Source organism: Oryzias latipes, chromosome 12 (assembly GCF_002234675.1).
Source record: "Oryzias latipes chromosome 12, ASM223467v1".
NCBI lineage: Eukaryota > Metazoa > Chordata > Actinopteri > Beloniformes > Adrianichthyidae > Oryzias > Oryzias latipes.
In genome coordinates, this window is record NC_019870.2 from 15,762,769 (window position 1) to 15,788,145 (window position 25,377).

The following is a 25,377-nucleotide window of genomic DNA, read 5'->3' on the forward strand; positions in this document are numbered from 1 at the left end:
TCTTTTGTCAGTCACATGTCTCTAAGGATGTTAATTTTAGGATGTTAATTAAAGTGCTGCTTTGAAAAGATTTTTTTTTTATCTTGCGCATGCGCAAAAGGAACCCGTTGGAGACGAACCGTCTTCACATGATAGCCGTTCCGTTTTCGGTGACAACATGAGAGAAAAAGCTCCGAGCCAGCCTGATTCTGTGATTTATACAGTAATTAAAGTAATTATATGGCATCAGTGTTGCTAAAAATCGACTTTAAGACTGAAATCAGTAAACAAGTTCTTATGGGAAATAATATTAAAGTGCATTGTATATTTTTGAACCATGCATATGCATATACTGACACTTAAAAATGAACTTTAAAAGTTTATAAAATACTTAATTGAATTAACATGTGCTATTTCTGCAGGTGAAGTTTCTCAAAGCGAAGTTCCAGAAAGGTTTGTGCTGCAGAAGAACAGATGGGAGCTCTACATGGAATACAAAAAGACTAAAGTCATTCATATCATTGTGCAGTGTACAGGCAAGTCACCAATGGCTTTAGCGTCGGGCTGATGATCTGGAAATCACATCTATGAGGAATCGCATCAAAAACTTGTACAACTCCAAACAACTTAATGTTCCTTTAAGCAAAACTCCAGTTTAAAATGTTCATATTAGGCTTGCTTCATTTAGGAGTTTTTCCATGTTTACCATTTTAGGTTTTAAAGCTTTATTAACAAAGTTGATGTTTGATTTTCAAAGCTGTTGTTTAGAAATGTTTCTTTGTCAATGAAAAAAATGAATGCTGACGTGAGGATTGTAATAATGGATATAAAAATAAACAAATTTATCTAATAGCAATGCAGTATATTTATTGAAAACTTAACATGAATACGTTATTCAGTAACAGAAACAAAGAAACAGTTGTGGATTTTCCTTTATGGGCTTCTTCATGCAGTCAATCAAATGTTGCGTTTACATTCAGCATTTACTCAGTGTACCTGTCAGTCACATTTATTAGAAGAAAAAATGCATCTGGGAAAAGTCTGTTTGTGCTTAACAACTATATCAAAAAGAGTCATGTCAGGAAAGGTTTGTCCACATTGCTGCTCAGCATCACATCCAGAGGAAGATGCACAGGTAAGGGAGCCCAGTTCCTGCTCGTACACGCTTGCAGCTTCCTCTGCACTGGACTCCAGCTCCATTGAAATCCCTGACAGAAATAAATGAATAAATAAAAAATCCCTGACAGAAAAACATCAGCTGCTGTTCATCTTTCATTCAGGAAAAAGTTGAGTTCATCAAAATCAGGAGAAAATGGGTTAAACCCGAAATTCATTAGGGAGGGGTCAAAACACCAAACTCAGAATAAAATACATTATTTCAGTCTTATAAAAATACATTCTAAAACAATTTGGTATTCCTCCTCTGCCTGAAAGACTAAAATGTTTTTTTAAAGATTTTTTTTACACTACAGACTTTGCCACCGTTAGTTACACACCTGGACGTGTCTGATGATGTGCACATCCAGTCATTTACTGTCATGTTTCTGTGCACTGACACACTCTAAAGTCACAGATCTTAATAAGTGTGAATAAGAAGCATTCATAAATGTTATTCTGAGACACAAACTGCTGCAGTTTACCAGACAGCTTTGCTGATTTATGCGGCTGGTACACCTGTCTGAGAATCCTGCCCACGTGACCCCCCCCCTCTCCAGCTGATGAGGTAACCTGTCATTAACATATGACTGAATGATCTTGAATCTGTCTGTAAACACCCACCTAGAAATCACGTTTAACGCTACATTTATTAGATCAAACAAATGTGCCTCCATACCTTATCTGTGGATGGCGGGACTGCATTTCCTGATGTCCGCCGTCTTTAACATCCGTTTCTTCGCAGCTGCTGCTTCAGACAGAATCCTCCCACGACATTTTGAAACATTTGTAAACCTGGTTGGTGTTGATATTTCTGTGTGCGCTCTGTCATCACATCCGCTAAATATTCACAGATTAACGTTTAAGTTAACGTTTTATCGTCCTTCCCTTTCATTGTTTACCTGCAGAACGGACGTCATCCACACAAACTACTTCCGGGTGACCGTTCTGCTTCAGACAAAATATTCAAAAAATAATTTAAACCTTCATTATCTGTTTGCTGCATTTTTGATTTAATATGTAAATGGGAAATACGTGGATTATTATGGTACATTGTTGTTTGGGCGATAAAATCCGGCATCGCTTCATTTAAAATGCTTTTCAGTTCAAATGATTGACAAACATCATCATCCAATCAGCGTTGTCCCATAGTACCTGCCTCTTCCGGTTTGGAAATGTTTTTCATTTTTGAAGATTTCGGTTTTTTTTCTGGAAATTAATTCTGTGTTCTGAAATGTTTTTCATTTTTTAATATTTCATTTTTTTTCTAAAATGTTTTTCATTTCTTAATATTTCAATTTTTTTCTGAAATGTTTTCATTTTTTTGTATTTCATTTTTTCTTTTCTGGAAATTAATTTTGTTTTCTGAAATGTTTTCATTTTTTAATATTTCTTTTTTTTCTGGAAATTAATTTTGTTTTCTGAAATGTTTTTTTTCTTTCTTTTCTTTTTTCTTTTTTATGTTTTGGTTTCTGAAATTTTGTTTTGTTTTTCTAAAATGTAATACTGCTTTTTAAATAGTTGCTGTGATCTTAAAAATGTTTTTGTATCAAGTGATTTGTTGAATGGTTTGCACTTCAGGGCCACCGTACCCACAGCACACTTGACCATCTCCCACGGCACACTAGTGTGACACGGCACACTGGTTGAAAAACACTGCTCTAAGTAAGCATTTCACATTCCTCTAAATAAGCATTTCACATTCCTCCAAGTAAGCATATCATATTGCCATTTCACATTCCTTTATAAATGGCATTTCACATTGATTTAGTTGGCATTTCACATTCCTTTAGTTTGGCATAAGACTCCGTGCAATTCCATGAGACAAATTTCCATAAACTTTTGGATAATAACTGCCCCTAACGGAGCTCAAAGGTGGAAGCCGGGGAGGACGGTGGGGCGAAGAACGCAGTGCTGCAGTTAAGAAGGATGAACAACTTACACACCTGGACTTAAATAGGATGCTGCACAGGTGAGTTGATTAACTGACTCGCCCTAGGGGAGTGGCCTAAGTAAAAGCCTGCCTGAGTTGCCTGCCCAAAATGCCCCCACGGTCGCTCACTTCTGCCACAATGATCACAAAAATGCACGTGAGATTGCGGAGGGGCTGTAGATCAATCCAGGCTATGAGTTTCTACTTTTTTTTTATTTTTGGATGCTGGTGTGTCGTGGGATTTTTTTCAAGGTTAAAGTGGGCCATGGCTCAAAAAAGGTTGAAAAACACTGCATAATTTTAATAAAATTTAAATTCAATAATAAAATGGCAATTGCAGATTATTATTTAAAAGTCAATACTTTCTTGTTGAAATTAGTATTTTAATGTGTGTGTGACTGTGAAGTGCTTAAGGCCTTGAAGAAGGCATAAAAGTATACGCCATGTAACATTAAGGTGGATAAAGCTGGAAAGTTTTCATGTAGGACTACAGGGATGGATGCAGGATTTGATTTCAGTATTTAGGAGAAACGCTAGGGGGTGTTGTAGTGTAAAATAGGGACAATGTGTACTGTATTTAAAAGAAACTGTAAATAAGGGCTTACTACTCCAAAAACATCAAAAATATTAAGACTTTCTTATTGCAAATATGATTAAATTACACCTAAATAAAACATTTGTTTTTTTTAGTGTACAGCTTCTATCTAAGGAGGGTTAAACTCTTTCCGAATCTAAAATCATGACAGGTGTTGATTTGTGGGTTTTGCTGCAGCAGTCCAATGTCTGAGAGGTCATTTGCTTATTTTGGCAGTTAGGCTGCAGAGACGGATGAAAAGTTGGAACTTTGCTCCTTGAAGTGTTCGTTTTTTTGTTGGTTCTGAGCCTGATTACACACAGCTATAGGGTACATAAACACGGCCCACAGACCTAGCATGCCCAGAGTCCATTTCAGTGTCAGACAGTTCTGACAGGATGGAAACAAATGCAGTTTTAATTTTTCTACTGGCACTGGGATGGAGCCAGACCCTCCAGGGGCTTCCAATTATTCCAGATCCTCTTTACCCAACACAGGAGAACTTTGTTTTGATGAAGGTGAGAGATTGTCCTGATTACATTTTGTGATTATTAAAAATATTACGTATTAACTATTGGCCAGGTATATGGATATCTGCTCCTGTTAAAAAAAACAACAACGTCTTTTCTGTATAACGTAATTTTGTTCATGTTTAAGCGAAAATAGCTGTTTGCTTTAGTTTTAGGACTCATTTTCAAGAAGAAAAACATGATTACATAATTAGTGTAAACAATTCATTTTTAACTTCAATGCAAAGTTTGCTTCATGTCCAAAAAAAAGTTAAAGTTTAGTTCAGGTGAGACAAACACTTTCAGAACAAATATCTGAAATGTTTATTTTCTCGTTTGCATTTTTCTTGCACTTTTTGGACAACTTTATGTTCTTCTTCATTTAGCTTCCTTGACATCATAAAGCAAACCTTTATTTATGTCACGTTTCCCTCCCTGACAGTTTTTGGGAACATGGTATGACGTTGCCTTGGTAACTACGAGTCCTGACGTCCCAAAGCACAAGCAAAATACAGCTATAGGTAAACTGCTGGTGCAGAAAAGTGCTGTTGACACGAAGCTCAAGACGACCCGAACTGTGCTCAGGTTTGTATGAAAATGCTTACCAAGGCTCATCAGTCATTCCCTGTGTTTCTCTGGGGACATTAAAGCAAATTATAGTAGCAGAGGCAACTTGGGATGTAACTTTGTCCTTTGGGACTCATAAATTTGAAACAAGAAAAATCTGTAAAAAAATCGGATCACTTTATTAATGTTAGTTAATGTGTAATTAAGCATTAATTAACTATTCAATAAAGTGTTAGCCACTCTCACGCTTTATTTTTGCATTACCAATAGTATTATTTAATGTTAAAACATTAGTTTGCAGTTTACAATTAAGGTAAAAATGGCTTCTTAATGGCTTTTGATGTCAAAAGGTGTCAATTTTAATCTAAATTATTGGAGTTATTTTGAGTGTTTATTCAATTTAACACTCCTGTTCACATACTGCCTTCTCATATGTTGTTTATTTTCCCTCTGCACATAATTTACTGACACATTGGATTTCTGGAGCTCTACATCAAATATACACACAACTAGAACTTACAAACATTGACCTAAAGACAGGAAGCTGCCAGTAAATGACTGGTTCTTCACTTAGGATGCATGTATGTGTGTGTTTGTGCAGATATGGGATTTGTAGGGAGGTTGTTCAAGATCTTGAGCTGACCAGCACCCACGGACGATTTTTCTACAATGTTAACCGTATGAAACATCTGTTTTCTTTTTGTCTCATTTGACCTGTACACAACCTTAAACCATAAGTGTGATCATTTTTTTCAGAACTGTTTTATACAACGCAGAAATATTGTCTGATTTCTGGGTTAAAGCCCATTTAACCCTTATGCTATCCTATGGGGTCAAGATAACTATTGACGTGTTCTCCCTACCATGAATAAGGTGGATAAAAGTGGAGAGGATTTCATGTAATCCATAGACACCAGTGCCAAAATTCATTGAAGAAAAAAGGTTCAGTGCACTGTCTAGTGGGTCTAGATGACCCAAATCCCAATGTTAACGTGCCTAGAATAGCACAAGGGTTAAAAAGTAACACTTTGGAGCCAAGACCATTTACCCAGTAAACTATCAGAAGCTTTTTCGCACAAAAAAAAGAAATAGTTTGAACCTGTTTTTTTCAACTGTCAGACTTGTTTACCCCACCTTCTTTCCTGTTTACAGATAGGGTGGTATTTGAGACATAATGAGTATTATCCTATGAAGGCAAGCAGCATGACTTCAAAATGGCCCTATACAAAACAAACGGACCCCATGCAGCCTCCATCTGTCCAATATTTTAAAATGGTTTTACCATAGATATAAATGAAAAACTAAACCCTATACGGCATCAGTTTTACCTTTTTATGTTAAAATTTAAACTTAAAAAATAAAAAACAAACAAAAGCAAAAATGTTTTAATACCTTGCAGAAGTAGGCTAGTATTTTGTGTCTGTTTCTGATGCCCTAACATAATAGAAATCTGCAACATCTTGCTCTTCTGATTTTAAAAAGCTGCTTTCTCACAGTCTGTTCATTATCGAGGGGAACCTTAGGATGTCCGCTCAGAGTAAGTCCAGGTTCCGTCGAGTCGTGATTCACGCAGGCGGTAATGATGCCCGACGGAGACAATCAGAGGTGGTTAAGTTAAACGTAACTTCGGTGTGTAAACTACGGTGGCCCAGAAGGGTCACAACACAACACATTAACTTTATACACAACACACTAACTTTACACACAACACACTAACTTTACACACAACAGATTAACTTTACACACAACACATTAACTTTACACACAACACATTAACTTAACACACAACACATTAACTCACAACACAACACAATAACTCACAACACAACACAATAACTCACAACACAACACATTAACTCACAACACAACACAATAACTCACAACACAACACAATAACTCACAACACAACACAATAACTCACAACACAACACATTAACTCACAACACAACACAATAACTCACAACACAACACATTAACTCACAACACAACACATTAACTCATGGCCCAGAAGGGTCACAACACAACACATTAACTTACCTCACAACACATTAACTCACAACGGAAGTAAAGCAGCAATTGAAGTGCTTTTATTCTGAAATTTCTACTGGGCTGAGCAGCTAACTACCTAACAGAAAGGTGACCCTTCTGGGCCACCGTAGTAAACTGGCTAAGACGATGTCCGACACTGTAATTTTCTCTGGTCCCCTGCCGAACTTAGTCAATGATGAAATGTACACCCGCTCTTCATCATTTAACCGCTGGCTTTCTAGATGGTGCCCAGAAAACGGCGGTGGTTTTGTGGATAATTGGAGCGCGTTTTGGGGGAAGCCCGGTCTCATGCGGAGAGACGGCGTCCATCCCACTCGGGACGGTGCCGCTCTTCTTTCTAGAAACATTTCTGCTAGCTTTAGTCTGTCAACTTGACAATCCAGAGACAGCAGTGTAAAACGCTCCTCTGAGCCTCCCTTAGGGTTAGTGCCGGTGCAAAACCCATGAAGGGAAAGTCAAGGAGGTTCGAGCTTTAGCTTATGTGCTGAAAGACAAATGAAAGGAGCGCGTCATAGAAACCTTACAGTGACTGACAGCAGTACTCACAAGCAGAATTATGATGTCATTAAATGCGGTTTATTAAACATTCGATCCATTTCCTCCAAGTCCCTCTTAGTCAATGAGTTGATCATTGATAACAACCTTAGTCTTTTAGCCTTAACAGAAACTTGGCTCCAACGTATGTTAGATTGAATGAAGCAACCCCCCCCCCCCCCCCCCCCCCACACACACACACACACACACTTATGCTAACTATCAGAAATCCAGGATTTCAGGGAAAGGAGGTGGTTTGGCAGTAATATCACAGTCTAGCTTACTTCTCAGCCCTAAAGTTAAAAATGCTTATAATTCATTTGAAAGCATCATATTGTCTTTAAGTCACCCAAACAGGAAAACTCCAAAACCTGTTTTACTCATAATTATTTATCGTACCCCCCCCCGGCCCATATTCAGAATTTTTAACTGAGTTTTCCGACTTCCTATCGACTATTGTCTTAGATTCTGATCAAACTATAATAATAGGGGATTTTAATATTCATGTTGATGACCCCAGTGACTGTCTAGGACAGTGTTTTTCAACCTTTTTTGAGCCACGGCACACTTTAACCTTGACAAAAATCCCGCGGCACACCAGCATCCAAAAAAATAGATAAATAAAAAAAAAAAGAAAAAGCTCAGTCTGTATTGATCTACAGCCGCTCTGCAATCTCACATGCATTTTTGTGATAATTGTTGCAGAAAACGCTGGAAGCTGCAGCTGTTTTTTCTAAAAGATGTATTAAAAATTCAGTCAAAAGATTCAAAAACTGTTTGATGTGTGTTCGTTGTTTTAAGACGTTAAGAGGAGAGACTCATTGTGCGCTAAGACAGTCACTTTACTGCATCATGGGAGATGTAGTGCCCGTAATCCGCCGACCGCAGAAAGACCAGCGTCTTTGAGCTTCATGGTTTTGTTCACTTGTTCCAGTCTGATACCAGATTCTGTGGAAAGCTACACCGCTAAAGACGAGCTTTAGCTGGTATTTTTGTTAGAACAGAGAGACTTTTTTTGCGCTAAATCGAAACAAGGAAGTGAATACTTTAACCACTTCTGATTGGTCAGACTGATGACATGTGATTAAGCCTTCAAGAATGATTGGTGGAGACAGTTAAAGGGGCGGGACTTTCCTTACACAGTTATAGCTGCAGCTAAATCGCGGTATCCCGTTATTCTTATCAAAATGTCTTTAATAGAATCAAATAAACACAAAGAAAAAATAATTTTATTATATTTCATATTCTTAACTTCTCAGTGTTTTATCAGGGCCTGTTTGGATGAACAAAGAGCTGATTTCCTGGAGATGGTAATTGCTTTTAGATCAGTTAATGAGGGCAATTTCTCACGGCACACTTGACCATCTCCCACGGCACACTAGTGTGCCGCGGCACACTGGTTGAAAAACACTGGTCTAGGAAATGCTTTTGCAGCTTTATTAGATGATGTTGGTTTCACTCAAAGTGTGAATGAACCCACTCACTGTCATAAGCACACCCTGGACCTTGTTTTAACCCATGGTATAGAGATCAACCAGCTGAGTGTCCTTCCTCTTAACCCCATCATTTCTGATCACTTTATGATTACCTTCCGGTTTACACTGGAACATCCTTCTGCCCCAGTGAATAAGAAACAGCTTAGAAGAACCTTAACTGAGCGTTCTGTGTCTGAGTTTAAACACACAGTTCAACCAGTACTTAGTGATATTCTGAGAAAATTCTCTGAGACCAGCTCCCATAGTATCAGTCCTAGTATAAATGACCACTTTGTTAATGATGCCTTACAAGCCCTCAGGAGTACACTTGATGCTGTTGCCCCCTTGAAACCTAAGTTCGTTAGACAAAACCGAGTAGCACCGTGGTTTAACGCTGAAACTCGTTCTCTTAAACAAGAAACCCGTAAGTTGGAAAGAGAATGGCGCCGCTCCGGTTCAGAGCAGTCTCTGGATATCTGGAAACATAGCCTATTAAATTATAAAAAAGCTCTGCGTAGAGCTAGAAGCCAGTACTATTCAACCTTAATATCAGAGAATGGAAACAATCCAAGATTTCTTTTTAGCACTATTGCTAAATTAACTCGCAGTCAGAGCTCAGTAGAACCACATGTTCCTGTTTCTCTCAGCTCTGATGATTTTCTTACATTTTTCAATAGTAAAATCTCAAATATTAGACATAAGTTAAATCAAGTTATTCCTACTATCAGCAACAGAACAGGCTGAAGCGGTAGAAATGGAGGCATCCATAGAAACCTCTGTAACATTAGACTGCTTCACTATTGTGGATCAAGCGGAAATAACATCAATTATCACGTCCTCCAAATCCTCAACGTGTCTGTTAGACCCAATTCCCGCAAGACTTTTTAAAGAAACGTTTCCCCTAATTAATGATCCCATATTAACAATGATAAATACCTCTCTGGAAACGGGTTACGTGCCACAGTCTTTTAAATATGCAGTTGTTAAACCTCTTCTGAAAAAGCCCAGTTTGGATCCTAGCATCTTGGCCAACTATAGACCGATATCAAACCTGCCCTTTATTTCTAAAATCCTAGAGTCAGTCTTGGGACCAATCCTGTTTACGCTTTATATGCTACCCCTAGGAAACATAATCAGGAAACACAGCATTAATTTTCATTGTTATGCCGACGATACGCAGTTGTATTTATCCATGAAGCCTGACCAGAATGACCAGATAGAGAAACTGAACGCCTGCATCAGTGACATCAAGACCTGGATGACAATTAATTACCTCCTCTTGAACCCAGAAAAAACTCAGTTCATTAAACTAGGTCTTAAAAACCTCAGAGATGCTCTGTCTGCTCAGATAGTCTCCCTGGATGGCATAAGTATAGCCCCTAATTCCACAGTTAGAAACCTTGGGGTTTTATTTGACCAGGATTTATCATTTAAGGCTCACATGTCTTAGGCATGTAGAACTGCCTTTTTTCCCCTGCGGAATATTGCTAAGATCAGAAATATACTTTCTAAGAGTGATGCTGAAAAACTCATCCATGCATTTGTTACGTCGAGGCTGGATTACTGTAACTCCTTGTTAGCAGCGTGTCCTAAGGGTTCCTTAAGAAGTCTCCAGCTTGTTCAGAATGCAGCAGCTTGATTGTTAGCTGGAACTAGCAGAAGAGATCACATCACTCTTGTGTTAGTTTCGCTCCATTGGCTCCCAGTTGATTCTAGAATCAAGTTCAAGATCCTCCTGTTAACCTGTAAGGCCTTAAATGGAATGGCCCCGTCCTATATTAAGGGCCTCATAGTCCCTTATCATCCAATAAGAACACTTCGCTCCCAAAATGCAGGACTGCTTGTGGTTCCTAGAATTAGTAAAAGTACGGTTGGAGGTAGAGCGTTTAGCCACCAAGCCCCTGTCTTAGGGAATAAGCTCCCAGCTCATGTAAGAGAGGCCAATTCAGTTTCTACATTCAAAGTTAGACTGAAAACATTCCTCTTTGGACAGGCTTATTGTCAGACTAGTTAGTATTCAGAGATTATTTAAATTAATGTTAATTTGTTTAAATTAAACTTAATAATAACTATTTGTTTCAAAAGGCTGCTAGAAGTTGAAGCTGGGGTAACTATGGTGCACTGGGGTTCTGTCCTCTTTTCTAATCTACTTCTACCCTTCCTCTCCTCTATTTTTGATTATTATTCATCATTTAGTTCTCCATGCCTCTGTTTTGTGCAATGCGATTCATGTATTGTCCTTCTTTCCCTCTCCCCTCCTGGGGAGTGGGAGTGTTTCCAGACTCCAGTTGGCTCATCCGTCCTCCTGTACCTGACCGTTTACCTCGCCTCTGCTCCTGCTCCTACACCTGGCTGTGGATCCTGCCTCTGGCTCGTCTCTGCTCTGTACCTGACCGAGTACCTCGTCTCTGCTCCTGCTCCTACACCTGGCTGTGGTTCCTGTCTCTGGCTCGACTCGCGCCTTTGACTGTCCCCCCTACCACAGCTGGATGAAGCTCGTCTGCTGGACTTTTATATATGTAGTTGTAGATTTAGATAAGTTAATTCTTCTCTAAGATTTCTGGTAAATCGCCTGTCCGTCCTGGGGGAGGATCCCTCCTTCATGTGGGCACCCCTGAGGTTTCTTCGTTTTTTCCGGAATCTGTTTTTTTTGGGAGTTTTTCCTTACCGCGAAGGGGGGTCTAAGGACAGGGATGCCAGTATAGCTTAGTCAGTTTGTTAGTTCATTTTAGTATTTTTCTATTGAACTCTTTGTATTCGTGATCCTTTTGATTTCATGTTTTACTTCGAAGCCCATCGAGACGACTGTTGTTGTGATTTTGGGCTATACAAATAAAATTGAATTGAATCGAATTATCTTCTGGTCTGTTTGCAGAAAATGAACAGAATTTCTGATCAATTCTTGCCTTTGCTGTTTGTCTTTCAGGGACGGGAGCTAATGTGGACGCCTATGTGCTCCACACAAACTACGATGAATATGCTGTCATGATTATGATCAAGATTAGGCTCACGGGTGAAAGGATAACTACACTCAGGCTTTACAGTAAGTTATTTATTCCCTTTAGAGAGGGGAAAATAAAGCAGATTGTTAGGATTTATAACACAATTGAAGGATTTATAACACAATTTAAAGTTAAATTTGAGACATTTTAGAGACGCATTTCTGTTCTTGATGATAGTCAAAAATGTTAGCTTTAACTTCTTCATGTTCCACACAACTTAAGGACACAGGATAAAACTGCATAAATGCTAGAATTATTTTTCTTTCTCAGGTCGAACCATGACTGTGAGGCCCACTGTGTTGGAAGACTTTAAAACACTGGTCAAAGAGCAGCAACTGGGTGAAGACAACATCATCATCAAAGAAGACAAAGGTGAAGACTGTTTTGACTGAGATTGTATCAGATTTATAAAAAAAACACAACAAAAAAACGGTTTGTAACATTCATTATAAGTAGTATCACAAGGTTTAAAAAATGTATTTGGCAGTATGGTGGAAATGTTTGAATTTTTTGTTTGCAGGTATATGTGTTCCTGAAAAGCCGGTCACAGAGCCAGAATCCCAGCAAAACCCTCAGGTAGAAACTATTTTGATTAACCCTTGTGCTATCCTAGGCACTTTAACATTGGGAGTTCGGTCATCTAGACCCACTAGACAGTGCGCTGAACCATTTTTTTCTTCAATGATTTGTGATCTTCACTGGTGTCCGTGGATTACATGAAATCTTTCCACCTTTATCCACCTTTGTCATGGTAGGGAGAACATGTCAATGCAAGGGTGGGGTCATCTAAGATAGCACAAGGGTTAACTGCTTTTAACTCAATTCTACTCTCTGTAAAAACATTTCTGTAACAACTAAGTGGAATTAAAATAAAACAGAAATTTTTTTTTACTTTTTACAGTTAGGCCCAAAATTCTTCCCATCCCTGGCATTATTTTTAATGGTGGTTCTTGTACATCATCTTATTTTCCCCTAAAATTTGCTTGTCCTTTTTCCAATCTGGAAGATTCTCCCCGATGAAAGAAAAACAACTAAGGAAAAATTTTTCCAAAGGGTATGACAAACTTCAGGTTGGACTGTAGCTATACCTGTTGAGTTTAAAAATAAATGTTTAATGATGAATGTGATCTCTCTTTTTTCTTTTAAAAACACTTTCGTTTTAAGTTGCCAAATTCTCACTGATCTCTGCAGAGACTCTAGCAGAGAAAGTTCTTTGGACTAGTTTTTCAAGTTGAAGATGTGTGCCTCTTCTCCAGGAGGCCTTCCCTATTCTGAGTTTTTCTGCTAACTCTGACTGACTTGACGTGTTGCCTGTCTGCAGAGGGGGAGGAGACCGGTGGTGCCCTCTTTGTCTCCAGCAGACTTGGAAGCTTTTGAGGATGAGGCTTCCTCTCTGTTCAATGATTCTGGTACAGACATCATGTCATGTCACATTTAAACACGTTTGTGATGAGAATACATTAAAAAAATCTCTGTTTTGGTTTCCCTTCCATCTGCTTCCACAGATGTGTGTACACTAGATCCAGATCCTGGGCCGTGTGAATGTTATTCCGAGCGTTATTTCTACAACTTCAAGAAGAGGAGGTGTGAGATCTTCATCTACGGATGCTGCAATGGCAACCAGAACAACTTCGAAACTGAACAAGAGTGTCTACGGAGATGTCGCCCTTACTGAAAAAAAAGATCTGTTGGATTTACATAAAAATCATGGACATTGGTTACGCGTAAAAACATGTTGAACCAATATAATTACTGCACATTAAAAAAGATCATGTTCTACTCTAATGAATGCTTTTTTGTTACTACACCTAATAATTTTACATAAACAAACAAGATTTTATTATGCCAAGCTTTTATTTTTTCAAACATTTAAAAAACAATAAAAAATTTTAGCAACACTATTATTTGTTTGAAATTAACCAAATATTTCATTTAAATTTATACATTATTTTAATAAAATCTTAATTGAATAATAAAATTGCAATTGCAGATTATTATATAAAAGCCAAAACTCTCTTGTGCATTATGACAATCCAATGAACATATGACACTGAAGAAAAATTTCAGATTTAATTTTTTTATAATCTAAACTTGAAAATCATGTTTACAGCAAAGCAAAAGTAAAAATCAAAATATAAGGGGCTTGCTATAGAGCAGGGGTTCGGGAACCTTTTTGGCCGAGAGAGCCATAAACGGCACATATTTTTAAATGTAATTTCGAAAGTATGACGTTAGTGAGATGTGCTGTAGGTCAGACAGAGGAGTTCAAGGTGGAGGTGGGACTACAACAAGGTTCAGCTTTAAGTCCCTTTTTGTTTGCTATGCTGATGGACAGGCTGACAGACGAGGTAAGACAGGATTCTCCCTGGAAAATGATGTTTGCGGATGACATTGTAATTTGCAGTGAGAGTAGAGAGCAGGTGGAGGAACAGCTAGAGAGGTGGAGGTTTGCTCTGGAAAGAAGAGGCATGAAGGTCAGTCATAGTAAGACAGAATACATGTGTCTGACCGAGAGGGATCAAGGTAGAAGCGTTAGGTTACAGGGGGCTGAGGTGAAGAAGGTGCAGGAGTTTAAGTACTTGGGGTCAACAGTTCAGTGTGATGGGGAGTGTGAAAAGGAGGTGAAGAGGCAAGTGCAGGCAGGTTGGAGCGGGTGGAGGAAAGTGTCAGGAGTGTTGTGTGACAGAAGAGTGTCAGCAAGACTCAAAGGAAAGGTGTACAAGACAGTGGTGAGACCAGCTCTGCTCTATGGGTTAGAGACGGTAGCAGTGAGACAGAGACCAGAGGCTGATATGGAGGTAGCGGAGATGAAGATGTTGAGTTTCTCCTTAGGAGTGACCAGGTTAGACTGGATAAGGAACAAGTACATCAGAGGGACGGCTCATGTTGCCTGTGTTAGCGACAAAGTCAGAGAAGCCAGACTGAGATGGTTTGGACATGTTCAGAGGAGGGATAGTGGATATTTTGGTAGAAGGATGTTGGAGATGGAGCTGCCTGGCAGGAGGGCAAGAGGACGGCCAAAGAAGAGATATATGGATGTCTTAACAGAGGACATGAAGTTGGCTAATGTTAGGGTAGAAGATGTTCATGATAGAGTGAGGTGGAAAACGATGATTCGCTGTGGCGACCCCTGATGGGAAAAGCCGAAAGAGAAAGAAGAATTTCGAAAGAGCCATACATTGATGTAGTGTTCCTTTCCCACACTGAGGCACGGAGACTTAACCTCTTTTAGGGTTCTTTATTCTGGTTACTGTAGACATTAACAAACGCGTACAATTAATTCATCAACTCCTAAATCTCTCCCGCCAAGACAAGACGAGAGCGCTTCTCCCAACTTTATATTCCCTCATGCCGCTTCATTCCTCCCATTTCCCTTATTTGGCCCATAGCTGAACCCCATTGGTCCAAACTCCTCAGCGACAGGCTAAGCGACAGAACTGAGGGCCAATCTGATCTCTGCATGATGCCTTTCATGAACTTCGGAATTTATAACGCGACCCAACAGCCACCCAGTTAAGCTCAGTCTACTACAATATGTTTAAAACTAAATATACAAGTGAATGTCTGCATTTGATGTAATTTCAACACTTTTAAAGTACAATAATTATATGGATTCATTTTGATAACATTGTTATGCTGTTGCTAATAAATGGTGAGTATTTCATAGTGATATTCATAGTGATATTCATAGATATCTTTTCATTCAAACAGACTATCTTGAATCCTTAAAACGATTTTCCAGTGTCTGGATCAGTGCCAAGTTGCATATGATTTTTTCAAGTAGCACGATGTCTCGTCATCTAGCAGTGTCGTCGCAGATCAAAGAAAAACAATGAGAAAAAGCTTCCTCCTTCCTTGACACTTTAGGAAACGTCTCTCAAAAAGGGTGTCTCCCCCTAGTGTCTGAGTAAGGGTACTGTACATAAGATGTATGAGTGAACATCTAAACTTAATCAGGGTTACAATCAGTGTTGCCAGATTGGGCGGTTTTCCGCCAGTTGGGGAAAAAAATCTACAAAAGCTGTATATTGTTGTTTCTCCCAATCATAGATAGATATGATTGTGCTTTTAGACTGGACAGGTAGCGGTGAAAAAGCCAGTCGAGTAATATCCCCTTTCTACACCTGTGATTTGTGAATGTGTAATTCATTTGACTTGATCTTATTTTTTATTTATTAAGGAAAATAAAGTCTTACAAGCCCAAGGTTAGGAACCTAATCCTCCTCCTGTTCCCAGGGGCACCCTGCTCGTTCCTCCATCACTCCGATCCGACATCATCTCCTGGGGACACTCTTCCCGAGGGGCATGTCACGGAGGGGTACACCGTACTCTCATCCTGATTCGGAGGACGTTCTTCTGGCCCTCTATGGACAAGGACATCTGTGAATATATCTCTGCATGTCCTACGTGTGCCCATTCTAAATCTTCATCCTCTGCTCTTGCCGGACTCCTTCATCCTCTGACCACTCCAAATCGTCCCTGGTCTCACCTGGCTATTGATTTCTTTATTGGTTTACCCCCCTCTCAAGGTAATACTGCAATATTTACTGTTATTGACCGGTTTTCCAAGATGGCTCATTTCATCCCATTACCCTAACTACCTAATGCCACTGAGACTGACAATGTCATTGTCAACCATGTTTTCCGTCATCATGGGATCCCCTCTGACATAGTCTCAGACTCCCCAGTTCATTTCCCAGGTCTGGAAGGCTTTCTGCACTGCCTTGGGGGCCACGGTCATTCTCTCTTCCAGTTATAACCCACAATCTAATGGCCAAGCAGAGAGAGCGAACCAGAAACTGGAGGCAGCCCTTCGCTGTCTGGCGGGACAGAACCAGCAGGACTGGTCCCTGTTTCTAGTCTGGATCGAGTATGCCCACAATATTCATCCCTCCACCGCTACTGGGATTTCCCCGTTCAAGGCCGCCCTCGGGTACTCACCACCTCTGTTTCCATCACAGGAACTCGATCTGGCGGTGCCCTCAGTCCAACACCACCTTCAGCGCTGTCAACGCATTTGGCACCAGACTAGGGCTGCTCTCCTCCGCACCAAGGAGAGAAACTGCCACCTCGCCAATCAAGGCAGGGTGGTGGGACCCGATTACCAACCAGGACAGAGGGTCTGGCTCTCGACTCGTAATATTCCCATTCAAGCCTCCTCACGGAAACTGGCTCCTCGTTTCATTAGACCCTACGCCATTGACAAAATTGTCAACCCTACCTGCATCCTTCTCTGTCTGCCTAAGGTGCTCAAGGTACACCAGTCTTTCGATGTCTCACACATTAAGCCAGTTCTGGACAGTCCCCACCGCCCGCCCGTATCATCAATGGTGCCCCGGCCTTTACGGTCAGCCGGGTTTTTGGATGTCCGGCGTAGGGGTCACGGATTCCAGTTTCAGGTCGACTGGGAGGGTTACGGTCCGGGGGAGCGCTCTTGGTTCTCTCGCTCGCTCGTTTTGGATCTCTCGCTCATTGAGGACTTCTACCGGGCCCACCCGGATCGCAGCCCTGGACCGCCTGGAGGTAGACGTTGAGGGGGGGGGGGCACTGTCATGGTGCCTCTGTCAGTTCTCCTCCCCTCTCTGCTTGGCCCCTGACTCTACACTGCTGCGTCCACTCACCTCATCACCTGCCTGCCTTCAAAAGGAGATCCAGGACCAGTATTCATCGCCAGTTCGTTGCTCCTTTATGGTGCATAGTATGGTCGCCTTGTTCATAGCCACTGTTGTTAAGCTCTTGCCTAAGTCTTGCTTTCCCTCTTGTTCTCAGGATTCCATTACTACGAGTGGTCACCTGAGTCATCTTCGTTTCCGGATCCAAGCCTCAGTATTCCTCCTGTCATGCCACGAGCCTCAAGGTTGTATTCACCAGTGACGCCACGGGCCGCAGAAACTATCCTCCCTCGTCGTGGGTTCCTCTCGGATGCTACAGCTTCGCCTACAACCTGCTAAACCAAGAACCGAAAATTAAAACTCTTCTATTTACTTCCAAACTCACCTGTGTCTTCTCCCGGGTTTCAGCGTCTGGGTTTGTTTGTCCAGCTAGCCATGACAGTAAAACTTTTTACTATTACACACTTGTTCCCAAAGGATATTAATAATGTAGCGACCTAGGGGTTAGCCCCACCTTCAGCCCCTAAGACTTATGGGATGTGGGGAATTTCGATGTGAAAACCATGAGTGAGAGGGCTGGGAACACAAGTGAAATCCATGCTGTTTGGCTGTTTGTGGTGTGTTCAAATAAATGGGCGTTGATGCTGAAAAGGAGACTTTGCTTCTCTACCTATTTCTTCCTCTCTGAGACTGTCTGGGGTCGTGTGGTGTATGGGGCACAGAAAGCTCTCCAATGAAGCCGCTTTATTAGCAGCTCGGCCATAGTGCCGTACCCGTTGGGTCATTACAATATTTTCTCTCTCTTTAAAACTCTCAAACCTAAAATCTCCATAGAGAGATCAGCACGTTAGCAGCGTTCGTGGTTTGTGAGCTGAAACGAGAAAGGAAAGTGAAGTTGCCTGAAATCTACCAAGCAGCCTCCTCATCTCTTTCAAGAGTGCAACAAAATTTGGTAGCAGAGGATGGTTAAGCTGTGCGTGGACAGCATGTGAGTTGGACTGAAAGGAAAAGAGTTCGATGGAGTTGGAGCAGCTACAGGACAAGCTAAGCGAGGCCTTGTTGCAGCTACAGCCTGAGCAGCTACAGAAGGTATGCTCTTTTGCCAAGATTGACCCGGGACTGTTATCCAAAAAGCACACGCTCTTAAGATTAATAAGTGAGGAAGTTGAAAACATTGTTGAAAGGGAAAAGGAATACACCGCTTGCGCTTTTCTGCTAAAGATAATCACCAATGCTAATGAGGATAAACCAGCCACACTGCAGCCTTCCCCACCACTGCCCTCTGCAAACCACAGACACAAATCATGATGCTGAAGCCCTTTAAAGTTTACAAAAGCAATATGCTGCTCTGCAGGAAAGTTTTGTGGAATCAATTTAACGGATTGAAGCAGAAATGGCCAAATTAACAATGAGTAGGACAGGCCAAGCACAAAGTCACCAGAGTCTGACGCAGCACGTGGTCCCCCCAGCTCCTACTCTCCCTGAAGTGACCATTAGAAAAGAGTTTCGGATTAATGGCCAGATTGGAGAGCGGGGACAAAAGGACAAATTGTCTTATTCAAAACTCATCCACCAGATTGACATGGGTTTAAAAAAATAATCAAAGTGAGGCTGATATCATTGAAGCGATTGTCAGAGCAGTGAGTCCTGGTCTCAGCTTGCGTGATATGCTGGAGATAAAGTCAGACCTCACCCTCTCACAGTTGCGGACAATCCTGCGTGGACATTATAAAGAGGACAGTTCAACTGATCTTTACAATTGCTTGATCAATCTCACCCAAGAATGTTACGAGTCACCACAGAACTTTTTGTTTCGGGCCATTGAGTTAAAAGAAAGACTATTGCTTGCATCAAAAGAGCCTGGTGCAGAAGAACAGTACAGCCCAGAGTTGATTCAGAGAAAGTTCCCGAGGGCTGTGGAAACTGGACTGTTGAGTGTTGATATAAAATACCAACTCATGCGCTATTTGGAGGATCCAGCTGTTACTGATGAGCAACTGATAGCCAAAATAAATGCAGCTGCTAGTCTTAAATGGGAAAGAAAGCAAAAGTTCAAAAAGCACGTCAAAGAACCCAGAGTCAAAGAAGTCAGAGTGGAAACCCACGCAGGTCCAGACACGGCAGTGGCCAGTGTGAATAGCCGCCCATGTCTTTCTGCAACGACAAAAGGTAAAACAACCGAAATGCCAAACACAACACACACAGAATCAGAGCTTCTTCACATGGTAACACAGCTTAAAGGGGAGATGGAAGAGATAAAGAAAGCCATTTGTGAGTCTCACCGAGCAGGAACAGGAAATGACGGTGCAAGAGATGTCAGTCTGCTAATAATGGAGAGCAATGCGACCACTGTTTCAAATGTGGGAGGAGTGGCCAATTGTCACGGGACTGCAGATATGGAAAAACACAAGGTAAAGGGCAAGAAAACGGCTGCTAGCACTGTCATCAACAGACCTACACAAGCTGAGACACAATAGCTTTACCAGCTAGTAACAGCATTCAGAATTTAGAGGCAAGGTTGGCAGCTACAACAGAGTCAACTGGAAAAAGAAACCTTTAGTGTCAATCTACTGTCCCCAAATCGCAGATCACAGCTTCTCAACCTGATTGGAAAAAAATATATGATTAGCTGCTCACTTAATGATGTGGAGACAAAAGCTTTGTGGGACACAGGGTCGCAGGTCTGCTTCATAAATGAGACTTGGAGACAACGCAACATGCCAAACACAGCAGTCAGGGATCTAGCAGAGTTAGTTGGTCCAGATTTGTTGGATGGGAGGGCAGTAAACCAGACACCAATTCCATTTTCTGGGTGGGTGGAGGTTACTTTTAAACTTCCAACAGACACTTGTTCGAAAATCGAGCTTCTTGTCTCAGTGTTAGTGGCATCCGGAGTAGGAGTGGCAGATCAACCCATAATTGGATTTAATGTGATTGAACAGGTCCTTCAGATGGGCATAAAACCTCCTGATGCAATCAGTGATGCAGTCAGCACCGCCTTTTCCTTTGATTGTAAAAAGACTGAAGTTTTCCTAAAAGTGATGCAAAGTAGAGAGATTGGCTTGGGAGAAGGCATTGTAAAATTGGGTTGTGACACAGTGACTGTTCCTGCTGGCCAAACTAAAACAGTGAATTTTTTTGTTCGAACTGGCACCCTCACAGACACACAGGATGTACTGTTTGAACCGGGCCAAGACACTCAATTACCAGAAGGGTTACAGGTGCAGAATGGGGTAGTAAAGTTAAAAAAGGGAAAACAGTCAGCATTAGGTAATGCCATTTTGGGGAAAAGGCAAAGACTCAAGGTCATCTACCCTGCAGAAATGAGACCCACTACTGTAGGCCAGGTTGTGACAAACACTGTAAACACAAAGGCGGATAACAGCAAATGCAAAGAAACGGACCCCACTGAAAAGGAGCCGGTGGACGCCTGGGAACCTCCAGTTCCCCTGGATCACCTTTTGCATGTGATGAATAGGGACAATTCCTTCTCTGCATTTGAAAATAAGACTGAACGACCCCACCCTTGTTAAAAGTTATTAGTTTCCCCTGCTGGAATGTTTCTTGATAGACGGGGTTCACTTATACAAAATTAAGGGGCAAAGGATCAAACATAATTATTTCATGTTTTGTCGACATGATTCAAATTTATAAATGTAGCGCTGCAAGAAATTATGTGAGATTTTCAAAATAATATGTAATATTAATATGACAGTGCGCTAAACCTTTATTCTTCAATGATTTGTGATCTTCACTGGTGTCCATGGATTAATCCTCTCCACCTTTATTCACCTTTGTCATGGTAGGGATGACAGGTCAATGGTCATCTTGACCCCATAGGATAGCACAAGGGTTATCTTAACTGTGGGGAATTGGGTTCTGCCCTCACACCTTTTCAATGTCAAGAGTTAAATAAACAAAATAACTTCCAGTTTTGCATGTCTGTGCCCTTGAATAAAACTGTACTCTGTAAATCATTGTTTTAAAATCCCACAAGTAAATACATTTACAAATAGAGATCTGCAGCCCAACAGAAGAATGTCTAGTACAGTGGGCTGCAATCTTTAACCCTTTTTAAAAAATGTTTTTCTGGCCATAACACTATTATACTATAAAAACTAGCTTTCAAATATTTATAAGAATTAGAATTTACAGTGTTACATGGAATGTTATTTGGACCCAGACAAAACGAATATCTGTTTGTAATCATGCCAGGCTCTTACAATATAAAATTATTCACAGACTGCAAATCTCTCCAAACAGATGACATTAGATGAACCCTCAAATGTCACCTATGTGTTTGAAATGTAAATCCTCACTGGGAACTTATTCTCACTGTATCTGGTTCTGCCCTAAAATCCTACCATACTGGAGAGACATTTTGGAGGACATGGAAAAAATATTAGGGACAGCCCTGGTCCTGAATCCGGTTTCTTTGCTTCTGGGTTATAGGGATAAAGTCATCTCTACGTCTGGCAGATTGTATGACATCCTAACATATGCTGCACGTAAAAATATTTTTCTGTCATGGATCAGTGACAAACCTCCAACCAAAGCAAACTGGCATAGACTTATCATTGAACTCTTTCCTCTTGAGTACTTGACCTGTCTGCTCCACTCAACTAAAAGTGATTTCATGAAAACGTGGACCCCTTATTTTTGCTTTACCAGTCTCACTATTGCTTCAATACTAAACAACGTGATCGTGGACTAACTTTATTTTTGTTATTGCTACTTGTCTTATCTATTTTTATTTGCATAGGCATGAAAAGGAACTTTAATTTGGAAAACACTTCTGCAGAAATGTACACGATTGTGGACCAATGTTGTGCTGAGCAATGTTTGTGTTTGTTAAAAACTATGCTTAAAAGTAAATAAAAATACTAAAAAAAAAAAAAAAGAATTTACAGTGTTATATTTTTCTATGTACAACATTTTTGAAATCAGAACATACAATTTCCCTTTAAAATAAAATACACCAATTTTTTGTTTAAAAAAATCTGAAAAAAATGACAAAACTTTATTATCTACAACAAACTGACCAGAATTCCAAATTACTATTTTATCTACCTGTCAGTAATTTTCCTCAAAGTTGTAGAGCTACAATGGACAGTTAAAGGAGCTGCATGTGGCTCCAGAGCCTGAGGTTGCAGGACCGTGGTCTAGCCTGAAACAAGGAGATCAAGACCTTGAGTTTGCAGCAGGTACACACCAAAGATCCTAAAAAGCTTCTGCTTGACACAGATTGAGGGTCATATTCATGTCAATCAATTTCCAGAACCCACTTAATCCCAATAAGGTTGCTGGGACCAGTAGAAAAATCAAAATTGCATTTGTTTCCATCCTGTCAGAACTGTCTGACACCGAGATGGACTGGTGTACCCCACCAGGACAAAGGTGGGGTACACCAGGAACAGGTTGCCAGTCTGTTGTAGGTTCACACACTGGCATTCACACCTAGGGGCAATTCAGAGACACCAATTAACCTATGAAGCATGTTTTTGAACTGTGGGAAGAAGTGCTTGGAGGAAACCCAGATGTACAAGTACAACATGCAAACTCCACACACAAAGGGCTTAGCTGGGATTTGAACCAGGACCCTCCCGCTGTGAGGTGAGAGCGCTAGATTCTATGCTGGGTTAAATGTGGAGAACACATTTTTGTGTTTGACAATAATGCAACTTTAAGGCCTAACTTTTTCGGATTCTAAAAAATAAGTCTTTTTGTTTTCTTCTTGCAAAGTTTGGTTTCCCACAATGCAACAGGCCCATTTCTCTTTTTGTGCTATGTCCCAGAAATAATTGGTGATGTTCTGACTGGGTTAAATGAGCATTAGTCGTATGTTTGTGTTTACTTAGTAAAGTAAAAGAAAAGGTTGAGTTACATTTTATTCTTTGAGCTATTTTTTCCAACATGAACACCAAAGTTCACGAGTTTGATTCTGCACATGCTCAGATCAACCCATCAAAAATTATGGTTTGGATTCAAACCCATAACGATGCTGTTTCCTTCCTGTTGACTTGCGTGAAGTCCAGTAATTCTGATCATTCAGAGCACCAAACAGAGGAAGAGAAAGAAAAAAAATCAGGACTTTGTCCTCTCAGCTGTGTACTTTCCTTGTGTTGTGGGTGGGTATTTTCAAAACAAGTGTGACACAGATGGAGAATCTGAATTCTGTCATCAGTTAAGCAGACAGAAGAGGCCTTCACGATGTCCAAAATTACACATCTGATGGTTCTTCTGGTTCTGGGTTCTGCCAGGACCCAACAAATTCCAATTGTCTTGCAGGATAAATTTGATTTAGAGAAGGTGAGTGAGAAATACTTCCAAAAAGAACTTAAGCATTAAGGCATTGTTGTTGGCATGGTGACCAAGATGCATATGCTCTGATGCTCCATGAAAGCATTGTCCTTTCATACAGTTTATGAGGGGGTGGTACGAAGTGGCGGTGGCGTCCACATGCCCGCACTACATGCAACGGAAAAGGGAAAACCCTGAGATTGTTGCTTTGAAACTGGAGCATGTCCCTTTTGGGAGCAACTTTACCATGACAACCGCTACCTCAAGGTCAGGCTGATGTGTTTCTTTTTGTGCCCACACTTTAAAAAAGTTCTGCCTAGTGGACTTGTTGGTTCATGTCTCTGATCATAGGAACAGCTCCTGCATAGAGACCTCCACCAACTATTTCCTCACTAACACTACAGGACGATTCTTCCATCACGTCACTCGTAGGTTTGACTTTGTTTTTTGCATCTTCTCAGAATGATCCAGCTATGTTCCAATTATTTCTCCTTTGTAGGATTCAGAGCAGACATCGAGCAGCCAACCTTCTATTTTTTCAAACATTTAAAAAACAATAAAATGTTTTAGCAATACTATTATTTGTTTGAAATTAACCAAACATTTCATTTAAATTTATACATTATTTTAATAAAATTTAAATTGAATACTAAAATGGCAATTGCAGATTATTATATAAAAGCCAATACTTTCTTTTACAGTATGACAATCCAATGAATATATGACACTGAACACAAATTTCAGATTTAATTTTATTATTATCTAAACTTGAAAAATATGTTTGCAGCAAAGCAAAAAGTACAAATCAAAATATAAGGGGCTTGCTATTTTTCACTAAACAGAAGATAACAGAAAGAGCCAAAGCAAGCAGCTGGAATCCCCTCTTAGGAAAAACTTAAACTATTTTAAGGTAATTTTCTTCAAAGTGTCAGATTTAAAGCCTGAAACCTTATACACAACTTTATCCTTCAACTCTAATACAGTTTTGTGGATTACCTCAAAGATGTTTCTGAGATGAGGAGGGTAATCCAGATTTGTGTTGTAAATAAGGTCAAACAGCACAGCAACTGTCACTCCGACACTTGGTGGGTCAACCATCACAGCCTGGCAGATGTGGACCACGAGAATGTCCTCTTCCTCACCACTGCCACTTTCAATTATGAGGGAAATTCCCACCGTGGTGTCTTCAATTGCCTCCTGGATTGCTGCCTGGTCTTCATTCTAAAGAACAAAGAAAATATTTGTGTGTAGAGTTCACATTTGAAGTTTAGTTAAAATGTCTAGATTACACAACTCACCTGTACTTTGAATAAATCCCTGCGCTTGCTTATGTTGGCGAGAAAGTCAGCAGTCTGAATTACAAAGAGTCAGCAAATTTTAAATTCACATGCAAACTTGGGAAAAATACCATTTTTACCCTTGGCTCATCAATGAATGTTATAGTTACTGGGTTAAGAAAATTACAATATTCTTAGTGTTATGTTAACAGAGATAGTGGGATAACTGATTGACCTTTGTCCCACATGAGGACAAATTTGCCATTTATTGAATTTCCTTTTTTATCATGTATGTATCTTTCTGCATAAAAGGTGTGTGTAAAGAGTAGGGCTGGGAATCTTGATTACCTCACTATTTGATTTGATTACAATTCAGGAGACAATGATTCCAGTGCATGGACTAATATATGG

At 40.3% G+C, this 25,377-nt stretch overlaps 2 protein-coding genes across 2 annotated transcripts; both read left to right on the forward strand.

Annotated features, from left to right (window-relative positions):
- Positions 1 to 3,968: 3,968 nt before the first annotated feature.
- Positions 3,969 to 13,562, forward strand: LOC111948288 (protein AMBP-like). The gene is made up of 8 exons (XM_023960467.1): positions 3,969 to 4,159; positions 4,593 to 4,735; positions 5,319 to 5,395; positions 11,702 to 11,818; positions 12,048 to 12,149; positions 12,298 to 12,353; positions 13,099 to 13,186; positions 13,283 to 13,562. Exons 1-8 carry the CDS (start codon positions 4,040 to 4,042, stop codon positions 13,450 to 13,452), a joined length of 873 nt encoding a protein of 290 aa, XP_023816235.1. The 5' UTR covers positions 3,969 to 4,039; the 3' UTR covers positions 13,453 to 13,562.
- A 9,961-nt stretch (positions 13,563 to 23,523) lies between these two features.
- On the forward strand, positions 23,524 to 24,402 carry LOC105355250 (protein AMBP-like). The gene is made up of 4 exons (XM_020707750.1): positions 23,524 to 23,698; positions 23,811 to 23,956; positions 24,041 to 24,117; positions 24,189 to 24,402. Exons 1-4 carry the CDS (start codon positions 23,600 to 23,602, stop codon positions 24,257 to 24,259), a joined length of 393 nt encoding a protein of 130 aa, XP_020563409.1. The 5' UTR covers positions 23,524 to 23,599; the 3' UTR covers positions 24,260 to 24,402.
- Positions 24,403 to 25,377: the final 975 nt, after the last annotated feature.